This window comes from Citrus sinensis, chromosome 2, assembly GCF_022201045.2.
Source record: "Citrus sinensis cultivar Valencia sweet orange chromosome 2, DVS_A1.0, whole genome shotgun sequence".
Taxonomy (NCBI): domain Eukaryota; kingdom Viridiplantae; phylum Streptophyta; class Magnoliopsida; order Sapindales; family Rutaceae; genus Citrus; species Citrus sinensis.
The window spans coordinates 24,171,211-24,192,861 of NC_068557.1; the positions used below are offsets into that span (position 1 = coordinate 24,171,211).

Sequence of the window (21,651 nt, forward strand, 5' to 3'; positions counted from 1 at the left end):
GTACGGTACTATTCACGTGTACGGTACTGTATACGACACTGTTCACATAGACGGACGATGACGTGGCATTGACCGATGATGTGGCATTAACTGATGAGGTGTCACGATCCTGTTGGGCTAAAATTCTTATGTACTGTTGATGGTGACGTGGCAGCATATCAGTGGACGAAAAATCTCGCGTACGGTACATGCATCACATAGGATTATTTCCAACCAAACTGCGTTATTGTTCATCCGGGTCAAACCGTGTTACTGTTCATCCGCGTGGTCAAACCGCGTATTGTTGATTGATGACGTGGCGCAATTTTGAGCGTCCAAACTGTTTTTAATCCGATTGCCATAATTTACTCCATGTATCTATAAAAAGGGGGTCTCTCCCCCCTAATTTGATATCTCTGAATCCATTTTTGGACTCCATTTTCTATAATTCCTTCTCCATCTTGTATTTTCTACGTATTTTAATAAATTTTCATTTTGCCCTTAGTTCAATTATGAGTAGCTAATTTTCTTTCAAGCTTGGGTTGAAGGTGAAGTCTCAACATGTGTCATGGGCTTAATTTGGTAAATTTATTTTCTCTTCCCCTCTAGTTTTTGTGGATGTTTTGACTTCTCGTCGACAAATAATAATAATCTTGTCTAGATAATGCCTTAGTTACACCGGCTCTCTAGTATAAGGTTACTATTATTTGGCACAATAAGCCCTTAGCACCATATTGATTAGAGCATGGTTCATGAGGTGTGGATTCCCCCCTCATGATTTAATTGGCATTAATACGGATTATTTAGCCCATGATGCATGTTGATACGGATCCAGATACCAAAGTACGTCATTTCAATAGATTTCGCTTCAATTTATTCTCGTCATTACAATTCCAATTTTAGAATTTATTATTGCTATTTCAATTCCAATTTTAGGATAATTTAAATCACTTCCACCACAATTCCAACCACCCATTTACAAAATTAATTCTACATATAATTAAAATCCACTTTCTCGTGGGATCGACACTCGTCACCATTAGTCTATACTACAATAGATTCGTGCGCTTGCGAGTACATTAAAATTTGCACAACACCACTCTATTTTGTTGAGGAGTGTATACTACTGTGAGCTGTCTCTGAATACCTTCTTGCTTACAGAAAGCAAGAAACTCGTCGTCTGTATACTCTCCATCATTATTTGTCTTCAAACACTTGATCCTTTTGATAGTACCAATACCAGCGATCTCCAAGGCATGATCATTACTCATATATACAGATCCTCCTGAGATAAGTTCATATGTGTGGAACCATTCTTTCCGAGAGGTCATGTGCCAGGTAGATCCTGAGTCTATGAGACAGACGTTAGATAGCCATTTTCTACCTTCTGAAATAGTTATTGTCTCGCTGTAGAGAATCTCGCCATCATCCGAAGTACTTCTTACACAACCCTGAGCATTTGATGACTCAGGTTCTTTGCCCTCTCTTCTCTTTTGATTGTTTTAACACTATTTCTTGACATGACATTTCTTACTACAATTGTAGCATTTAACATTCTTCTTACTTCTGAATTTTGATCTGCTATGATTGTGACCCCCACTAGAGCCGTGCTTCGTTGATCTCTCTCTCGTCACCAATAGCGCATCCGCTTGCTGTGAACTTGCTTGTCTGTTTTCCTTATTTTTCCGCCTGCTCTCCTCATTTAATATGAAGACTGCAACATCGTCGAAAACCAGACTGTCAGTTGGATTATTGTTCGTCAGGTTGATGATGAGTTGATCATACGAACCTGGTAGACTTTGAAGTAGAAGCTCTGCAATTCATTTTCCTATATATTATGACTCAACGTTGCGAGTTGTGAAAATAGAGTCTTCAATGTGTTAATGTGGTCGGTCACCATTGTAGATTCCGCCATTCGAAGAGTATAGAGTTTCATCTTTAAGAAGATTTTATTGTGTAATGACTTAGCCTCGTACAATTTTGTAAGAGTATCTCATATTTCCTTCGCTGTATTTTTCTCTGCCACACTGGATAATACTCCATCCACAAATGCCAAGTGTTGATCAGAAATAGCGTTGCCATCTATCTCGTTCCACTTGTCATTAGTTATTTCCATGGGCTTTTCTCCAATTGCTGCCAAGCAATTATTTTTCGTCAATACAACTTTCATCTTCATTTTACACAACGAAAAATTATTCCCATTAAACTTCTCAATTTCATACTTTGTCGTCATTTTGTTGATAAATACAGTACACAAACTAGTGTATCACCTCAAATAGTTGTGAGTATGTGTGAATATGCACACTAGAAAAGTTCACAGGAAAGACCGGAGGGGTCACAACGGTTCCACTTAAAACCCAGACTTCTTAGGCTCTTATCGCCTTTGTGACAGAACTTTCTTAGACATATACAAAACCACATAGTTGTTTTACTCACTCCACTATTCTCTGTTTTGCACCGCAAAATTCTTAGATCGCTCCCACCGTTTCTCGTGAACAATGCCGTATACGTGAACAATACCCGACTCCAAAGAATACAACCAATAGCTCTGATACTACTGTTCGAAAATTAATGGGTGTAGCAGACATACAGTTAAAGTGAAATTGAGAAATAATGCGATAGAATAGAATCACACAGGAACACCAAGAAATTACGTAGTTGGCTTTTAGCCTACGTCCACGGGTGAAGATAAAAGGAAAATGTTTCACTATTAAAATGAGGATTACAAGTATTGTAATATTTTGGCTCACTATCCAGAACCCTAATACACCCAATCTCTCAAATCACAGTGCCGTATACGTGAATAGTATCGTATACGTAATAATATCCTCTTACGTGAGCAGTACCCGACTCTAAAAATTCAACCAATAGCTCTGCTACCACTGTTCGAAAATTGAAGGGGTGTAGCAGACACACAACTAAAGTGAAATTGAGAAATAATGAGATAGAATAGAATCACACAGGAACACCAAGAAATTACGTGGTTCGGCTTTTAGCCTACGTCCATGGGCGAAAACAGAAGGAAAATATTTCATTAGTAAAATGAGGATTACAAGTATTGTAATATTTTGGCTCACTACCCAGAACCTCAATACACCAAATCTCTCAAATCACTAAAATAAGAGTTTAAAACTCTAACACTCTCAACTCTCAATTCTTTTCACAAATGAATTAGAGAGCTGTAAGATTTTGGATGAATGAAACGAAATGAGGAGCTCCCTTTTATAGCCAAATATTGGCTATTATTTTATTATATTTTTTTCTTTCAATTATGGACGACACCATTTTTTTTCAATATGGTTGGTGCCGCCCTTAACAAATGTAAAAAAAAGATGTGAAATTCTTTCTCTTCTAGAAAAAGTGACCCACCTCATTTGACATTTTCAAAATTTTTTTTATTGTAATTCAATGTTTATAAAATTGATCTAATTGTGTTCTACGAACTAGTTATTATACTGGTATTCATTTGAAGCCTAAATTGTTTTGTTTTGTTATTAAATTAAACCCAGAATGACTTTTCTTTCAATAAATGATGAAAAAATTTTATTAAGAGGAAAGAGCAGAAAGAGAAGTAGAATGCAAAAATATGAATTACTTCAACTAATATTTAAGGAAATCTCATGATCTTCTAGTAGATTCTTGAATTCATAATTATTATTATATTTTCTTAAATTTTTAACTTACGTACATCACTAACACTCCCAAAACTTAAGTCTTATGGTTGCCATTCCTTTCCATTAAAACTAGACCTTAACCTCTAAACTCATGATGGCCTGTTGGGTCATGTAATGACTTGATGGTTTTCTTGAAATATTAATTCCTATCAACCACAAAATAAATACATGTGATTATCTAACCTTACATTATTGCAATTTTTAGTACTCGAACATAATCATTAATATCTTCAAAACTCTCTGCTCATGCTTTCTTCAATCACCGGAGGCAAGGGAGCCATTGGAGTAATTGGAGCCATCTGAGTCATTGCCACTCCACGAGTCTCTTTCTCTACATTCCCATGCCACCCTGTAAATAACAAGATTTCAGAATTCTCTCTCTCTTTTTTTAATCTTTTTAAAATAATCAAAAGCATTACATTAAAATTTTGAAAGTGCTGTGGGTAATAGTATATACTGCCACTTAATTACACATAATTATAATTTTTTTTTTACTCATAATTATAAAGCCTGCTATAAAAAAATGTTAATATACATAAAGAGTTGATCTAGTGCGCTTCGTCATGCATGACAAACTAGGGGTGGCAAAAATATCTGCCCGGTTTGGACCCAGACCGCACCCAAGCGTTATGGGCCGAGTATTACTCGGCCAGGGTATGAAGTCAGGCCGATCTTGGGTATCACTTGATAAACCCAAAATCTGGTCTGAAACCCAGATTTTATTAAAAAATATTATAAAATATATATTATCTTAAATATTTATTTTTATTTGACTCATTTATTACACATATATAAAGTTTTAAATACTTAAAGTTTATATTTTCATGTCAAATTTTATTGAAATAAATTTAAAATTTATAAAATTACCATAAAATAAAAAATACACATATAATATTAAAAAATATAAAATTCAGGTATCCAGATTAAAACCCGGCCCGGACATCTAAAAATTGTGTCTGGGCCGGGTTCGAGCATTGTGATACCCGGACCTGACCCGGGAGTTTTGCCAGCCTTATGACAAACCATGATTAGGAGTTTTTTATGCACGACGTCTTGCACTAAATCAAAGTTCGGTATACCTGTATTCATGTCAAAACCGCGGTTTCTGAGCTCACGATGCTCTTGACACAATGCACAGTGCAAGCAACAGCAATGAACCAAGCAATCGCAACAAGGCTTCTTCTTCAGCGTGTACTGCTTCCTCATTTTTGATCGGTAAAAGCATGTGTAACAGCACGGGCAGCATGTCACGCAGCACATTAAAGCGCAAAGCGCCCCATTTACACCGCAAGCTGCAACAATTTACCCCAAACACATTAATTTTTAGCACATTATTACAACATCTCAATAATAGAAATCGTATTACACACTCTTAAATATTCGATAATTAATACTCGAATTTATTATATTTTATTAACAAAAAAGTGAAAACTTTGGCCCATTTTAAAAATTTAGACTACAACCATATATCCCCATCATTTAGTGACTTATACAATCTATTTTTCACCATTGATTTTTCTGTAATTTTATTTGGCTATAGCCGAGTTTGAATCTTAAAAAACATAAGAGTTAATTAAAAATCTATTTCGACTTTGCCTATCCCTCCATTTTTCCATTTTTGGGTTGAAAAAAAAAATCACTACACAATACTATTAATTCTCCTCCGTTCATTCATACAGAATACATACTAAAGAATTCATTTTGGCCAACTGACTTTTTATATAATTTTATTTAGCTGCGGCTAAGTTTGAATTTTAAAAGAGATTCGTGTCAAAGATCTTTATAGATTCAATACTTACCACAATTTACTTAAAAATAGTTATAAATATCTCTTTATGACTATTATATGATTCAATAATAGTCATAAAATATTAACCTTAAATAAATTCATCAACAACAACAGTAACAATAATATTAATTAATTGAAAATTGATTTCGGCTTTAGCTACCCCTCAATCTTTTTTTTTTTGGGAGGGGAGCACAACACACAGTACTGTTATTAATTCTCCTCCATTCATTCATATAGAATACATACATGATGATCCTTTATCCACAATTTCAGCAATTTGCCCAAAAGTCATGCATGGACACCAGCATGTTATGCAACCTGTAAAAAACAAAAAAGAATAAAAAAAGAAAAAGAAATATTCAACTTTTAGATATTAATTTATCATCCACTAATTCACAAGAAAATCAAGAGCATTTTATAAATAAGATTAAACTTACAGTTTTTATAATCAGAGAAGCAGTCACAGAGGCCCGAGGACCAAGAATTCTTATTTTTCACCCGGTTTTGGTAACGGTAATTCAGCATAAGAATCCCAGTAGTTGTTGTTTGCGGCAAGGACGAGAACTCATCCGGCTTTATGGAAGACATGATTGTATGACTCAAAAATCTGCAACTCAGGAAAAATAAAATTATGTAGTTCACTCGAATAAGTTGATTCCAGAGCCGCTGCACTTGCAAATATTATTCGGAAGAGTAGGAGAAATTGCGAAGTGTTTATTAGTTCTGAAACTTGAGAGAGACCTACGTGTGTGTGTGGAAATTAATGCATACGTGTTAAATGATTGAAGTGAAGATTGGGTTAGTCAATTTACAAGTCAATGGCGGACAAACTTGAATAATTCAACTTGGAAATTAAAGCACCGACGAATTTCAATAACCAGGTTTCCCACAAGGACTGGGTTCAACTGTTCAAGTCGCCGTGGTGTTGGGAGAAAAAAAAAAGAGTCCAAATATGAAATTGCATCATTATAGATAAGTGTTGACCTGAAAGGTGAGACAGTAGATTTCAAATAATAAATAACAGTAGATTTATAATGTTATATTAAAAGAGAAAAAATATTTTCTAAAAATGGTTTCAAGAGACAGACCATGAATGTTAAGTATATAATTATTTAATTAAAACGAGTGTAGATTTATTTGATAGAAAAAATTTAAGTGAATATTATATCAATTGATTCACTTTTATTTTTGTTCTTAATCATGATATGATTTATACTAAATTATTTCCAATAATTTTAGGTGTAATGAATAATATTTACTCAAATGATACTAGGTTAGATTAATAGTCAATACTATTTTATTGGATATAACATTATAGATTAAAAAAGTGGGTAAATCTAACATTATTGGGTCTTCTTAGGTTATATCATCTGTAACTTACATCAAGCTAAAATTAATTTTTTTTGTTTGACGTAGTTGTCACTTGTCAAATAACTAAAGAGTGATGAGACACTATTTTTAGGTCAACTGTAATGTAACTTAACAATTACTCAATATATCATTATTATCATAAGGTTTTTGACATTTCTAAAACATTACTCCTTAACTATTCATTAGTTGACTTAGATTAAAAAGCAAGATAGATAATGAATGAGATAGAAAAGAAACAGTACTTGGAAAGAATCCAAAACTTTTTCCATTTTTGATAGATTTGAGATTATTACTGAGACTAATTTACATACATTTTCATGAAGTACCGTTCAAATTTTTATCTTCTCTAATATTCGAGGGACGTCTACTCCACTTATATTAGTAAGGGAGAAAACTGATTTTCACTCAATTACAAATTATAATTGAGGAAAGACTTAGGCCCCACAATATTTTTATGGGAACTTGAACAGCTGCTCTCACAACTGTAAGGGCAGCAGCCCATCCACTCGGTCGACGTAGACTTGTCCATTTTTAAGAGAGGTGTATTGGTTCTTTTTTTTTTTTTTGAAAAGAAAGTATGCCTTTCATAGAATTAACTTGAGCACAAGTACAAAATGTTTGTTGGAATTTCATCCAACCATGATACAATTTCCTGCTTTTGCAAAGCTAATTTGGCTAACTCATGAGTTGTGCCATTATAGTTCCTAGATATGTGCTGAGCTTTAAAGTTTTGGAAATTCTTCTCTTTTTTTTTTCCAGAATTTTAGCTATTAACCAGTAGATTTCAGCCATACTGCTTGTCTTCATGTTTACTAGTTCAACTACTTCCAGCGAGTCAGATTCGAAAATTCCAGCAGTAACACTAGCTCTTAAAGCTACATGTAAGCCCTACTCCATGGTTGTAGCTTCATCCATTGCCACATTCCCAGAAAACTTAACAGATTTAACAGCAGCAGCTTTGCAAATTCCTTCTGAATTTCTAATCACCACCCCTAAGTCTATCACTTGATTCTCAATATCCACGACATCATCCACATTTATTTTTTCCCAGCCCTTTGGTGGGGGGCTCTATTGATTCTGCTCCCCTGCCTTCTGACTTGCAACATATGTCCTCTCATGTTGTTTGACTCTCCTAAATTATTCTACCACAGATTCTGCCCACGCAACTACTTTGATTGGATTTTCTTTTTTGCCCTCAAACAACCATTTATTTCTTGCATTCTAAATAACCCCCAGAAGAGCAGCCACTAAAGCTCCGTCCCTTTTAGCTTGCTACTGGGGTAAAGATTGCAGCAACCCAATTACATCCTGGTTTTGCTCTCTTTGAGAGCCACATGTCAAATAAGAGCCATTCCAAATCTTCCTTGCCATTTTGCAATCCAGCAAAGCATGCGAAATGGACACCATTTTGCAGCGACATATTTGGCAAATTGGTTCTTGTAAAACTTTCCGCTTCCATAGATTTTCCGCTGTTGGCAATAGTCATGAGCCGCTCTCCACAAGAAAATTTTTACCTTTTCTGGTATATCAAGCTTCCAAATCATATTTCATTGGAAATTGGTGGAACAACTTGGGTGATCTGGAAACTTTATTTGCATAGCCACTTGGTAGCCACTCTTGACAGAATATGTACCTCTCTTATCGTAGTGCCATATTAGTTTATCTTCTTTTAGCCTTCTCGGCAGCTGGATTTGAGAAATAACTGCTACATCTTCTGCTGTGAAATGTTCCAAATGTAAGTTTTCCTTCCAATTTTGTTCATTATCAATCAATTCTGCCACTGTAATGTCGGCCATCATCGCTGGGGCTGAAATTGGTCTAAAGGTTGATAGTACGGGAATCCAATTGCTTTTATTAACCTTCACACTCTTCCTATCTCCAATTCTCCACCTAAACCCTTTTTGAATCACCTGCCTCCCCCGCAAAACACTTCTCCAAATGAAGGATGGTTTTGACCCTATATTTGCACCCATAAAGCTTGTATGTTTAAAATACCTAGCTTTTAACACTCTTGCTATCAGCGAGTTTGGAAACTAAAGAATTCTCCAATCTTGCTTCGCCACAAGAGCTTGATTAAAACTTGAAAGATCTTTAAATCCCAGCACACCTCTGACTTTGGCATGGCTCATTTTCTCCCACCTCACCCAATGGATGCTCTTATTTTCTTGCTTAGTTCCCCACCAGAACCTAGCCACTGCTGTTTGGATATCCTCACATAGCCCCATGGGAATTTTGAAAACACTCATAGCGTATGATGAGATTGCTTGTGCAACAGCTTTAATCAAAACCTCCTTACATCCACTTGAGAAATATTTATGCTGCGAACAACCAATTTTGTTCAACACTCTGAGCTTGATTTCCTTGAAAAAAAACTCTTAGTCTTTCTCTGTATCATTGAAGGTAGCCTTAAGTACTTTTCATGCCGAGACACCCTTGTAGTTGAAAGTTGTCTTTAATGGCTGAAATCTGTTCATTCTTGGTGCTCCCGCTGAAGAACATAGAAGATTTTTCAAAATTGAAGATCTGTCCGGATGCTTTGCCATAGCACTCGAATAAGGCTTTTAAGTGTTTACAGTCCTCCACTGTTGCTCTAGTAAAAATAAGGTTGTCATCCGCAAATAAGAGGTGGGAGATCTTTGTATCTTTGCCGAAATGAATTTCATGGATAATTTTTTGGTGTTCTGCCTGCTCTAGGAGGCTTGAGAAAGCCTCAGCGCACAAAATAAAGAGGTAAGGGGATAGATGGCATCCTTGTCTGAGCTCCTTTTGTGGATGAATTACCCTTATGGTTGTTCTATTAATAACAATAGAAAAAGAAACCGTAGTGATACAATGTATAATTAAGCCAACCTATTTACTAGAGAAGCCTAACTTTTGCATTTTGTGCTTTAAAAAATCTCACTCCACTTTATTGTAAGCTTTGCTAATGTCCAATTTCAAAGCCACCAACCCGTGTTTTTTCCCTTTACTATGTCTAATTTTATGCAAGCATTCATGGCCGACAATAATGTTATCAGTAATTAAACGATTAGGAATGAATGCACTTTGAGTTGGGGATATGACTTGGTGGAGGATATGCTTTAGTCTATTTGCAATTGTTTTGACTACAATCTTATAAATGACATTACACAGGCTTATGGGTCTAAACTCCGTTACCCTATGTGGTTCTTGAGTTTTTAGAATCAATACAATGTGCGTGTGATTAAGTGGAGAGATTGTACCTCTATCATTTAGAATGTGGAGGCAAGTAGAGATAACACCTTACTTTACTGAGCCCCAATGCTTTTGAAAGAAGGTTGCTGGCAGTCCATCCGGTCCCGGAGCTTTTGTTGGGCACATTTGGGAAAGTGATGTTGCTATCTCTTCCTCTGTGAAAAGCTTGTCCAAATGGTTGTTCATCTCCGAGTCCATATTCGGTTTCAATCCTTCAAAGGCAGCCTCTATTTGCATTTCTGTCGGACTGGAAGTTGCAAAGAGGTTTTCGAAATATTCATCGAACGCCCTCTCGATCTATTCTCTATCTTCTATCCATTCTTCTTGCCAATTTAAAATTCCCCAAATTCGATTATTCCTTTTTTCTAGAGGAGGCCTTTAGGTGAAAAAGCTTCGTGTTTTTGTCTCCTTCCTTCAACCAATCTGCTCGAGATCTCTACTTTCAATACACTTCCTCATTTAACAGCAACCTCTCAATATGTCCCTCCGTGCTTTTAATCTTGTTTACTTCGTCATGTTGTTTAAACTGATACTTCAAATTTGAAAGTTTTTCCTTCAGCCGTTTCAGCTTCTCTTTCTTGCCATTAAATTCTTTCCTACTCCAAATCTGCAGTTGTGCCATTGAATTATTGGCAGCCTTCTTGAAGGTTTCAACTCGACCTTCCTTACCCCAGCTTCCACACTCCATCCATTCTCATCTCACTATTCTTTTGCATTCTTTATATGGACTCCACATGTCCTCATAGTGGAGTCTTTGACATGATTTCTTTTGGTGCCAATTAAACCGAGTCTTTTTTTACATCTCTAACATAATAGGGCTGTGGTCTGAGCACCAAGAATTCAAGTTTGTAACCGTAAGCTTATAAGAACTTTGCTCCCAATCCTTACTCCCTAAGAACCTATCAAGCCTTTCTTCAATCAAATGCGGTCCATATATTTTATTAGACCACGTAAAAGGGTAGCCCTTGCAGCCTAAGTCTACCAAATTGCAATCATTCACCGCCTCCCTAAAATCAGCCACCATGTTCAAGTTTCGGTCATTGCCCCTTAATTTCTCATTCAAGTTCAAAATTTCATTAAAGTCGCTAAAGCACAACCAAAGATAGTTAAACAAACTAGCCAACCTCCTTAGCAACGTCCAGGTATGTCGTTTTTGCATTGATTCCGGATGACTGTATATTCCAGTGCATCTCCAAGTATTCCCTTTCACCCCATAAATAATAGCGTCTATATGATGGTTGCTGTACGATACAATATTGACATCAATTTCATCGTTCCATAGCAAAGCCAAACCGCCCATATCCCTATTCTTCCCACCTTAAGGCAGTTCTCAAAACCTAGAGTTTTCCCCATATTTGTCAGCTGCACATGCTTTATCTTCATTTCACAAACAAAAAGAATATGAGGCTTGTGCTCTTGGAGAATGTCTTTCAGAGCTAGGAACGTCCGCGTACTCCTCAAACCCCAGACATTCCAACTTATGATTTTCATTGCTGTCGACGGGGCTGGAAACCAGCCTTCGCCGATATTTCATGTACTGTTGAGTCTAACCTTTCCCTCACCTCCATGGCTATCACTCCCCAGCTTAGTTTGAGCTTAGCTGAGGGAGAATTGTCTGCCACTCGGCTCGGTTTGCATTTGCTTGGACTTGCCATCTTTGGTCTTTTGATTTTTGGGCTACTTATTCTTGTATCGCAACTAGCCTGCTTGCCATTGTTAAGGTCTCCTTGGTTGCTGCTTTTTTTTTTGTGGTTCGAACTTGGTTCTTCCATCTCCTCCATTTAGTCTTTGGTTCTTAGAAGAAAAATCCTCATTCACAACTTCTTCATCCGATCTCATTTGGGCTGTATTGGTGGAATTGGGCTGGCGAAATGTCTGGCCCACTAGAGAGAGCTTGTTTAAAGTTTTTCCCTCCAAATTTTCTTCTGCTTTTCGAATTTCCACTCCATGACTCGAGTTTTTAGAACTCTCCTTGTTATCAGCTGCATCAAGCTGTTTTTTGTTGTCAGTTTGCTGCAATCTCGGTTCCTGCCCCTAAGACATTAATGTTTTCTCAACTACCACAACAATGTGTTTTACTCCCATATGTGAACTACTGACTTCTTCCTGGTGTTGGGTTGACCCTACCCCAACTTCTCCTCCCGGGTTTGGGTGTTGAGGATGGTGGGTGTCTGTGTCCTCCAAGTTCTCCATTTTTTTTTATATTCTTCTTCTTTGCTCCTTTACTTCTTTTTCCTTATTCCTCTGACCCCTTATCCGATCTGTCAGTGGAGCTGCTTTTAATCAAGCCCCATACGCCATCTCCTCATTTGGTTGGCCTTTATACATTGCACACTCTCTGTATTGATGCCCAATGAATCCACAACAGAAACAATATTCTGAAAGCTTTTCATAAATCACCCTAGCTGAAATTTTTCCTCCATCTTCTTGCTGAATCTTGAGGATCTTTTTTAGTCGCTTGGTAATGTTTATTGATATTCTGACCCGCACATATTCACCAAAACAATCCCCAGTTGCATCTGTTGCTATGTCTTCTACTTTTCCAATCTTAACACCTATTTCACGGATTGTGCTAGTATCCATACACATCAGTGGCACATTATGCAGTTGTACCCAAAATAAAACATGTGAAAAAGGTTGTTCTATGATATTGCCAATACCACTAAGCTCTTGGAGTACAATAAGAGCACGCTCAAAATGCCATAGTCCTCATGTTAACACTCTTCGTTTATCTTCTTTTAAGGCAAACTTGAACATAAAGATTTTGTTTCACAAACTTTCAACTTTGACTACCCCCACTGGTCTCCAGGCTTGTTGTAAAGTTGTTCTAATACCTTCGTGACTGATACTTCTTGTAGTAAGGATTTTGCCCAACAAGCAACCTGCCACAATCTTAGCTCCTTTTCCCTTCATGTTACCCCCAAAGATAATTTTGTCTTCTTCCTCGTCTTCAAGGGTTATCGCACTACACTTCTTAATTAATTTGTCTGTTTCCATCTTTAAATGAGGCTGTAAAATCCTTTAATGCAACGTAACCACCTTGCCAGCTTCGTTTCTTTCCTGCTCTTAACTCCTGCTTCAGCTTTCTTACACTCCTGATCGATAAATACTCACCTACCCTTTAGCTCCAATTTAAGACTGAGCTCTCTGAAGAAAAAAGAAAAGAAAGAGAAAAAATTAAAATGAAAATTACGCCCAACTAGTGGGCAGTTTTCTGGACCATAAGGATCCAAAATTTGCTTCCATTTAGTATTCTCTCATTCAGAGAGAAAACACTCTCGAAGGAAGAGACTAAGATAGTATTTATTTTTTGGATTGGAGTGAGAATCTTGAGGAGTGGGAATCCTAGGATTGGGAGTATGGAGTGGGAGTGAGAGTAGGTTGTTTACTTACACTGGAATGGAAGCATGGAATGGAAATAAGAATCCAATTTATGTGCTTACTTTGTCTTGGATTGTGAGTAAATAGTTTCAAATTACAATTTTATCCTTATTTAAATAATTATAATTTTTAATTAAAAATCTAATAAAAAATATATTTAATGAATAAATATTTATTTTATTATATTTGTAAATTTATAATAATTATTAATATTCTTAATTATGAACATGACAATTTTTTATTAATTTTAATAAAAAATGAAACATTATTTTATTTTATTTAATATAATTGTATTAAATTTATTATTATATAAAATAATAATATAATATTATTTAGTACAAAATTAATATTTTCTTAGAATAAACTATTTATTATTATTAATTATTAAAATTAAATAAATATAGTACTATTATTTTTAAAATAAATATAATAATAATATATTTATTAATTCTCTATTAATATAATAATATTATTTTTAAATAATTCTAACTTAGAATCAATGCAAATTATTATTTAGTTAAATATAATAATATTATTCAAATAAATATAATATTATTTATTTTATTAATTTTAAAACATTAAATTTAAAAAAATGTAGAAAATAGAGAGGTGGGAGTGGGAATCTAATGGGAGTCTCACTCCCACTCCCCACTCAAAAAATGAGTGGAGTCTACGGAGTAGGATTCTTAATCCCTCCTTAATTTAGTGAAGTAAACACTGGAGTGGGAGGAATCCGTACTCCTTACTTCCACTCCAAAAAATAAACACAGCATAAGTAATATTGTGTGGTGTTATGTGTATTGGTTCTTTTTGTAAAAGTTTGAAGGTGTTTATTTGTCTTTCACTGTATTTGCAATTATTATTATTATTGTAATATTTGTAGGTCATAGCATAGTCCGTCGTGATCCGTGACAGCTCCAGTCAACCTAGCGAAGTCTTAATTGAGTTGGACCTGGAACAGCCATTTAGCCCAATGTGGGATCAACCCGTCTGCCCTTTTCTATTTTTGAAGTAGTCGTTGCGTTGATGCTTGACTTACGACGTAACACGATACAATGCTAATTGGAAGATAATAATTTTATATTATCAATTAATAAAATAAAGAGAAAAGGTACATAAAAGAAAATCTCAAACTTCAAAGGCTTAAAGAGCTACAAACGCTGGATGTTGAGAGGAAGATCTAAAACAGCTAAATAATTAAGATAACAGCATATAATTATCAGCTTCACATGTCTACTAATTATTTAAAATTAGGTAGACGAATTCATTTTGTATATTTGCAGATCATCCACTTTATCTTATCATGCCATGTTCCATTACCGGAGCCGTTGGAGCCATTTCCAATCCCCTATTTTGTCTCTCCAAATTTCCATGCCATCCTATATATATATAGAGAGTAGACACAGATAGGAAATTCAAAATTGCATAAAATTTTGTAAGATATCTTTGCACACAGCCAAATAAAAAAAACAGAGAGGAAATTAATTTAAACAATGATTTAATAATTTAATAAATCATCATCAGGGAAATAAATTAATTACCAAGAGACATGTCGAATCCACGGGCTTTGAGCTCGCGATATTCTTGACTCAAGGCACACGTCTCGCAGCAAAAATGAGCCAAGCAATCCCCGCAAGGCCCGCCTTTTAACATGTACTGCTGCCTCATTTTAGATCGATAGCAGGCCGAGTATAAGCACCCGCAGCCAGTCACCAAAGATATTACAAGAAACAGTGCGCCACTCACACTACAAGCTGCATGCAAAACAATTTAGTGACCGATCACATTAATAAATCTTTAAAATTAAATAAAATCAGCTAAAACTAACCATATAAGATCACTTACAAGAAGATCCTTTGTCAACAATATCCGCAATTCGACCAAAAGTGATGCAGGGGCACCAACATGTCAAGCAACCTGTTAATTAATTCAAAGAAACAAATAAATTAATTAATAAAACTCTCAGTAGCTAGCCTCGATCTGTTCTTCATCATCATAAGTTAATTTGTGGTCACAAGATACTATTACTAGCAACATCTATCAGCCAGCCAGCTGGTGTGTATCAGTATCACGTACGTCAATCGTGTGTGTGTGTGTGTGTACAAGTTTTGAAGGGAACTCACAGGTTGAGCAATCGGAGAAGCAGTCACAGAGTCCTGAGGACCAAGGTCCCTCTACGAGCTGATGCACATTCGCATGTTGCTGCTGGAAACCAGCTACCGGTACGCCGGTTGCCACGTGCTGATGATCAAACTTCTGGTTTGGGTAACTAGATGAGTTCATGATGATCGACAACTAATTACAATCTTGGATATATTCAACGAATGTGATATATGTTTTACAAGACAATGTTCCAGCAAAGAAATATGTTTATATAGATATATAGATGTGGCGGCTGGTGGCAACTTGGAATAAAGACTGGTCCACTGATAATTTTAGGTCTTGACGCTGGCTGCTGATTCATTCCAAATGTGACCACTTTATTTATTATATTAAAATCGCAAACGCGTTGGAAGTTGTTCACCAGTTTTAATCAAATTATATGATTTGAAGATATCTATACATATATATTGACCGGTTGTTTTCTTATTGATCATTATTATTATTACTTTTGGAATCTGCTTTCTTAGGCGTAAAATAGTGAAGAAGAGTTGTGTTTGAGGGCGATAGATGAGAATTTTTCAAATACAAGGAGAGAAGGAGCTATTCATCTTGCAGCCCTCCTGAACTTAAAAAGATGGTCTTAAGAAATTTCCTTAAAGTCATGGTATGTCGGATATTAATTGAAAAGATAATCTTGGATAATGCAATATGAATTCTACATTATAATTTCTATAATCTTTTGGAACGAGTTAATGACCACACCGAGTAAAGATACATGGATACGTAAACAAAGTTGGTATGACTACGCAAAATGTTGCGTGGGGATGAAACATCCTTAAAAAATCCATTCAGGATTTCTTTTTTACTAATTGGTTAATCATTTTTATGATGCAGTATCGCTCTATCAGTAAGGAAGACATGATATCACAATTCTTGAGGCAATTAAAAAAAATTAACTGGAATGTTTTTGTAATTTTATTTTTTATTAAGAAAAATGAGTACATTTTAAAAGAACTATGCATTTATTTATATGCAAAGTTGTCTTCAAAAAAACTTCTTTGAAAAGTTGAAGTTCAAAAAACTTGTTTGAAAAGTTGATGCAGTTGCCGTATACCCTTCTCCTTGCGGATATGAGAAGTTTCATAAAATCTTTCCCCGGATTAGAATTGGCCCCTTGGGCATAGGTTGACTAGCCATGAATGCATTTAACTTGTGCCTCAACTACCCGGCTCAATTAAGAACAGGAAACGACAATGGTGTTTAATGGGTAAAGCTTCTTACCTTTATCCAAATTTTTTATAAACATATCAATAATTAGGAAAACATATTATTATTGAATTGTTTTTTCATTTCATTTTATGTTCTTTTCTTTTATTTATTTAAGTAAAAAAATTGAGATTTGATAAAGTCTAAATTAATTTTTTAGTCCCTATCTCTAAGGATTTAAACTCACAAGTCACATGGCTAAAAAAAATAAAAAAGGAAAAACTGCTGGAAAGCTATTCAATCATGTCCGTTGGCAAATTCTCTCTCTTTTCTTTTCTTAAAACAAATTAGAATTAGGATAGATCCAAATTATATCAATATGTAATAATAAGGATGCTTTATATATGTGTAATGTAAAGTACAATTATGTACACAATAATATATGGTAAAGCAAAATCTTTGATTAAGTTTTACACTCAGATTATCGTTGTAAGATAACGTCCTCTGCCACGACCGACACCACGAGTGTTCATCGAAAAGAACGTTTCTACCTCCTTATCGCTTATTATTAGTTTGAACAAAGTTGGCGTGAATAGCATTGGTCTCTGGTTCAGGAACAAAGTTGATAGCATTCAATTCAAGTCTGCTTTCATGACTGAGTAACAAGGAGAACACCTCCTGCAAGGTAAGGTGGTTAGTCCTGGCAGTTACATTGACAGCTACGGGACCATATTCAGCTCCAAGACCTGCAAGAATATAATAAATAAGATCATCTGCTTAAAAATGTGCCAGCAGCTGCCACATTTTTTAAGTGAGACAGTTTTATTGTGTACTAAAAAATAAATATTTCCAAGGTGAGTAATAGATAAAGAACTGTCATCACCTATCAGGACCTTCTCACCTCCCTTAATTCTATCTTGATGTTCAAGTCACTCAGATCGTTAGTAAAATGATGTGTCACACACAGCTATCAAAGTACCATCCATGTTCCCCCTTCTCCTCAGAAAATAACATGTAGGTAGAAGCTTGATTTATATTTTGTTTTCCACCAGAAAATTCTTCATAAAAAAGTTTCAATCCTGCAGCTCATGTTTTATTTTTCTGTTTTGGTGTCAGAGCGGATTGCCTCATATTGATCCAATGACACAAACTGGCCAAGTTAAACCTCACCAAACAAACTTCAACTTCACTGTTCCTATTAAGTTAAATAGGAATAACTTTATGCTATGGAAGTCTAAGTTTTACCAACCATCCGCGGAAATAACTCGGAGACTCTAACCTCTAGAGCTCAAGTTACACCTGCCAATAGGCGATGTGGAGAATTATGAAACAGATGAGAATCCTGACTATGTTCAGCGTGTTCGACAAAACCAGATACTGCTTAGCTAGTCACTGTCATCAATGACTGAACCCGCATTGAGCACAGTTGTTCATTGTAAGAATTCTTTTGAAGTATGGGATGCTTTAGAGAAAACTTTTGCTTCACACTCAAAAGCAAGAGCTTTGCAACTGAAGATGAAACTGCAAACAACAAAAAAGAACAATCTGTCAATGAGTGATTTCGTATCCACCATGAAAAATCTTGCAGCTGCTATATTCTTTTAGGTCTTGGAGCTGAATATGATCCGCAGTTGTTAATATAACTGCTAGGACTGACCACCTTAACTTGCAGGAGGTGATCTCCGTGTTACTCAGTCACGAAAGCAGACTTGAACAATTGAATGCTGTCAATCGCGGATACCGCTACCTTCGAAAATAAAGCGAGAGTTACACACACCATCAATCAAAGTACCCATGATCACTACCGGAAATTTAAACTCTATCTAATTGACATATGAGTTAATTATTGAATTATTATCATCTTATGATATCATTTCTCGTGTGTTTTGAGATGATGAAGATTTAACCGTTGATGCCTATCATGAAATAGCCGACTTGATAATACCGCAATGTCGTGAAATTATTGCTTAAAACGCCACAACTATTGCTAACAATTAAGTCTGTGGTGTTTGCTGTGGAGTGGAGTGTTTGGAGAGCCTGAAACATATAGTGGTTTATATATATAACTCTAGTGATGCTGATACCACCTTTTCCATGAAAACTGCATCGCCCGGAACATAATCATCCGTTGATTAAAATCATCCACACCTCTCCTCAATTCACACCGGGCAGCCACCTTTCATCCTATGTTAAAAATGCAACATATACACTCCAGCTCGAAAACCATCCTTCGTTGCCGGCACCACCTTGAACCTCCTCCAAATCTACCACCATCTTCATCTGCAAAAATATATATCTTTTCCTGAATAAATCCTGGGCCCTGCCTAAATTACCAGATAAGTGTACGGATGTCTCTGCTGAAATCACTGACGAAGCTGAACTTGAATCAAGCCACATTGGAGTGCCAGCTGGAATCCATTTGGCAACGAAGTCAGCTGCACACATGGGAATTGCATTGGCAGCTACACGTAAAAAACTAACTGAGCTGGAATATCCCAGTTGGCAAAACTGCTATGCAGAGCAGAGAATCCCCTGCTGCCGTGTGATGAGTTTGCTAGCAATTAGTAAATGGTTCATTGTTTTGAACCATTTACTAATAGCTAGCAAATAAAGCTTAGTGATGCGCTTAGTGAATTAGCTAGTAAGCTACGTCTATAAATACTAAGCATAGCCATTATTGTAATTGTACTAAAAAACTAAATCCAATAAAAACAGTGGAAATCTTCTTCTCATTTGCATTTCTAAAAATCTATTTGTGACAAAGTTGTCGGTACTACTCAAGAACCGTGATTTGTTCGTTTTTGTATTTTGTGTAACGAGGATGAAAATAAATAACGGGAGGATGAAAAGAGGAAATTAAATCAGATTAGAAGCTGAAAGAGCATGGCTGATCTGATAATTTGAAATTCTTTTCACATATTTGGATTTAGATGAAAGTGTTTTGTTATTAATTAACGGAAATTAAGTTAAGATGAAGAATAACTGTCTTGGCGTCTTGATGATCAAAATTCAAATGATATGCTGAAGAAGAAGAGATGGCTATATACATGAGTGTTAATTACTAGCTGGCCTGGGCCGGCTCATGTGCCGTACCCCGTAGATTCATAAAATATTGTGAACCAAGATTGGTTGGGTTTTAATCATCAAGTTTTAACAGTGCAGCCAGTCAATTTTTCTGTTAGTCCGTCTACGCTTTACTTTTATGTTTTATCATGGATTCTCAGTGGCCCAGGGTTTAGGCTGAAACACTGAAAACCCATAAAAGGGGGAGCGTTGTCGTTTGTAAACCGAATAAAAATAATAATTATTCAGTCTTTGGTCAAGTGGTTAGAGTCATTCTCTTACAATTATGAGGGTAGTGGTTCGAACTCTCATAGTAAAATTATGAGGGTTCAATTCATTTTTCAAAATTAAGTGAAAATAATTTTTTCTCTTTTAAAATATAAGTGGAGTTGACATCTTTCTAATATGAGTTGTAACCTAAATAACATTCTTCTCATGTAATAAAAAAAAACAAAAAATAATTGAATTTGTGGTTAAATGATGATGCAAAATGTCTAAAAAAAATAATAATAATCTTTATTAGACTTGTCCTCATTCTAGAGTTACCTTCATTAGAGCCTAATTTATATTTTTAATTGAAACGTTCCATCAATAGTAGGATGCTACTAAATTCTATTTTTCTTTTCTTTTTTCCCGTGTTGCTTCTGGTTTTTTCTCCAAAAAATTAACAAGTATTTTTTTCAAGTCTTGAAGTTTGCGGTTATAAAATATTTGTTAAATCTTATGTATCTTCTGTTTTCAATAATTAACTAGATTTAATCTTGAGGAAATTTTCGGTTTATGGCAGGATAATTGGATTGAATGGTGAGAAGAGTAATAATATTACATTAACTTAAATTAAATTGTCTTTATTAGAAGATTATATTCCGTAATAATTTTTTAATTAAAATTATCATGTTCAAAATAAATTTTAAAGAACAAATAGCTCCAACCTTAATTTGAGATTCACAAATAAATTTTGAAACTACATAGAGATATCCTAAGTGACATGACATTAACATGATAAGTAATAAAAAATATTATTAGTATAAATTTGTTCTTATAAATAACACTGGCGAAAAAAATAATATTTTATTAAGATAAAGTATTATGGTTTATCATCCAAAAAAAACTAAAAGAATTGAAATTCAGTGATAAATCAAAATATTTGACGTAATTTTATTCCAACAATTTTAACAAATTTACAAACACAAGTAATAAACTTAATAAAAAGAGGAAAAAAAAGTATTTACCATCATTTTCTGAAGGGAAAATATCCACCGTCCACCTGATTTTGTCTATTTTTAAAAAAATACATAAATCCTAATTTTTTTAATTGCGCTACACCTAAACTTATATTTTTTTTCACATTTCCACCTCCATTTGCAAACCGTCAAGATGTTGCTGACGTCATAAGGATAAAATAATAATTTCACTTGGGCTTAAAAAATGACGTCGTTTAAGATCTATAATAAGAAAGAAAAAAGAAAAAGGAGGCATAGTGGTCCCCCAGCACAGCAAAAAATATACAGAATCTTAATTGGCCTCGAATTTGTTCTGTAACTACGACACTGCCCCTCCCTGAATTATGCATATATTCTCCAAATCCTCCTACATTTTTGTCCCAATAACAACAGAGAAAATGAAATTTTAAAATGAGAAAGAAAACAAACGGCAAGATGAACGGTTAGGGCAAATAAACAAACGGCAAGATGGTCCACCACCCACAAACTAAAGCGGAGATATCAAGGTGGGTCGCGAACTAGACGGTGAAATCAAAACAAAACGTACTGTGTTCGCTGAAGTAGGGAGAGCTTTGAGAGTTACGGATGTCTTGAGAGATGTCAGTTTCAAACGCTCGTGCAACTGGTGAGTGGAGTCAACTCTTTCGCC

General features: G+C 35.3%; 2 protein-coding genes across 2 annotated transcripts; both read right to left on the minus strand.

Moving 5' to 3' along the window:
• Positions 1 to 3,556: 3,556 nt before the first annotated feature.
• Positions 3,557 to 6,326, minus strand: LOC102621737 (protein PLANT CADMIUM RESISTANCE 3). The gene is made up of 4 exons (XM_006469159.4): positions 5,880 to 6,326; positions 5,689 to 5,760; positions 4,733 to 4,945; positions 3,557 to 4,002 (listed from the first exon to the last, which is right to left on the minus strand). Exons 1-4 carry the CDS (start codon positions 6,028 to 6,030, stop codon positions 3,884 to 3,886), a joined length of 555 nt encoding a protein of 184 aa, XP_006469222.1. The 5' UTR covers positions 6,031 to 6,326; the 3' UTR covers positions 3,557 to 3,883.
• Positions 6,327 to 14,469: 8,143 nt separating this feature from the next.
• Positions 14,470 to 15,759, minus strand: LOC102621443 (protein PLANT CADMIUM RESISTANCE 2-like). The gene is made up of 4 exons (XM_006469158.3): positions 15,531 to 15,759; positions 15,253 to 15,324; positions 14,949 to 15,161; positions 14,470 to 14,786 (listed from the first exon to the last, which is right to left on the minus strand). The coding sequence occupies exons 1-4, from the start codon at positions 15,688 to 15,690 to the stop codon at positions 14,701 to 14,703; spliced, it is 531 nt and encodes a 176-aa protein (XP_006469221.1). The 5' UTR covers positions 15,691 to 15,759; the 3' UTR covers positions 14,470 to 14,700.
• Between the last annotated feature and the right edge of the window lie 5,892 nt (positions 15,760 to 21,651).

What these genes read in the sequence shown, in the direction of transcription:
- LOC102621737 (XM_006469159.4), bottom strand. Translation starts at nt 6,030, where the DNA reads ATGTCTTCCATAAAGCCGGATGAGTTCTCGTCCTTGCCGCAAACAACA. An exon ending in TGTGGATAAAGGATCATCAT is followed by an intron (nt 4,946 to 5,688) that starts GTATGTATTCTA and finishes AAATTGTTGCAG; the next exon opens with CTTGCGGTGTAAATGGGGCG. An exon ending in CGGTTTTGACATGAATACAG is followed by an intron (nt 4,003 to 4,732) that starts GTATACCGAACT and finishes TGTTATTTACAG; the next exon opens with GGTGGCATGGGAATGTAGAG.
- LOC102621443 (XM_006469158.3), bottom strand. Translation starts at nt 15,690, where the DNA reads ATGAACTCATCTAGTTACCCAAACCAGAAGTTTGATCATCAGCACGTG. An exon ending in CTTCTCCGATTGCTCAACCT is followed by an intron (nt 15,325 to 15,530) that starts GTGAGTTCCCTT and finishes ATTAATTAACAG; the next exon opens with GTTGCTTGACATGTTGGTGC. An exon ending in TGTTGACAAAGGATCTTCTT is followed by an intron (nt 15,162 to 15,252) that starts GTAAGTGATCTT and finishes TTTTGCATGCAG; the next exon opens with CTTGTAGTGTGAGTGGCGCA.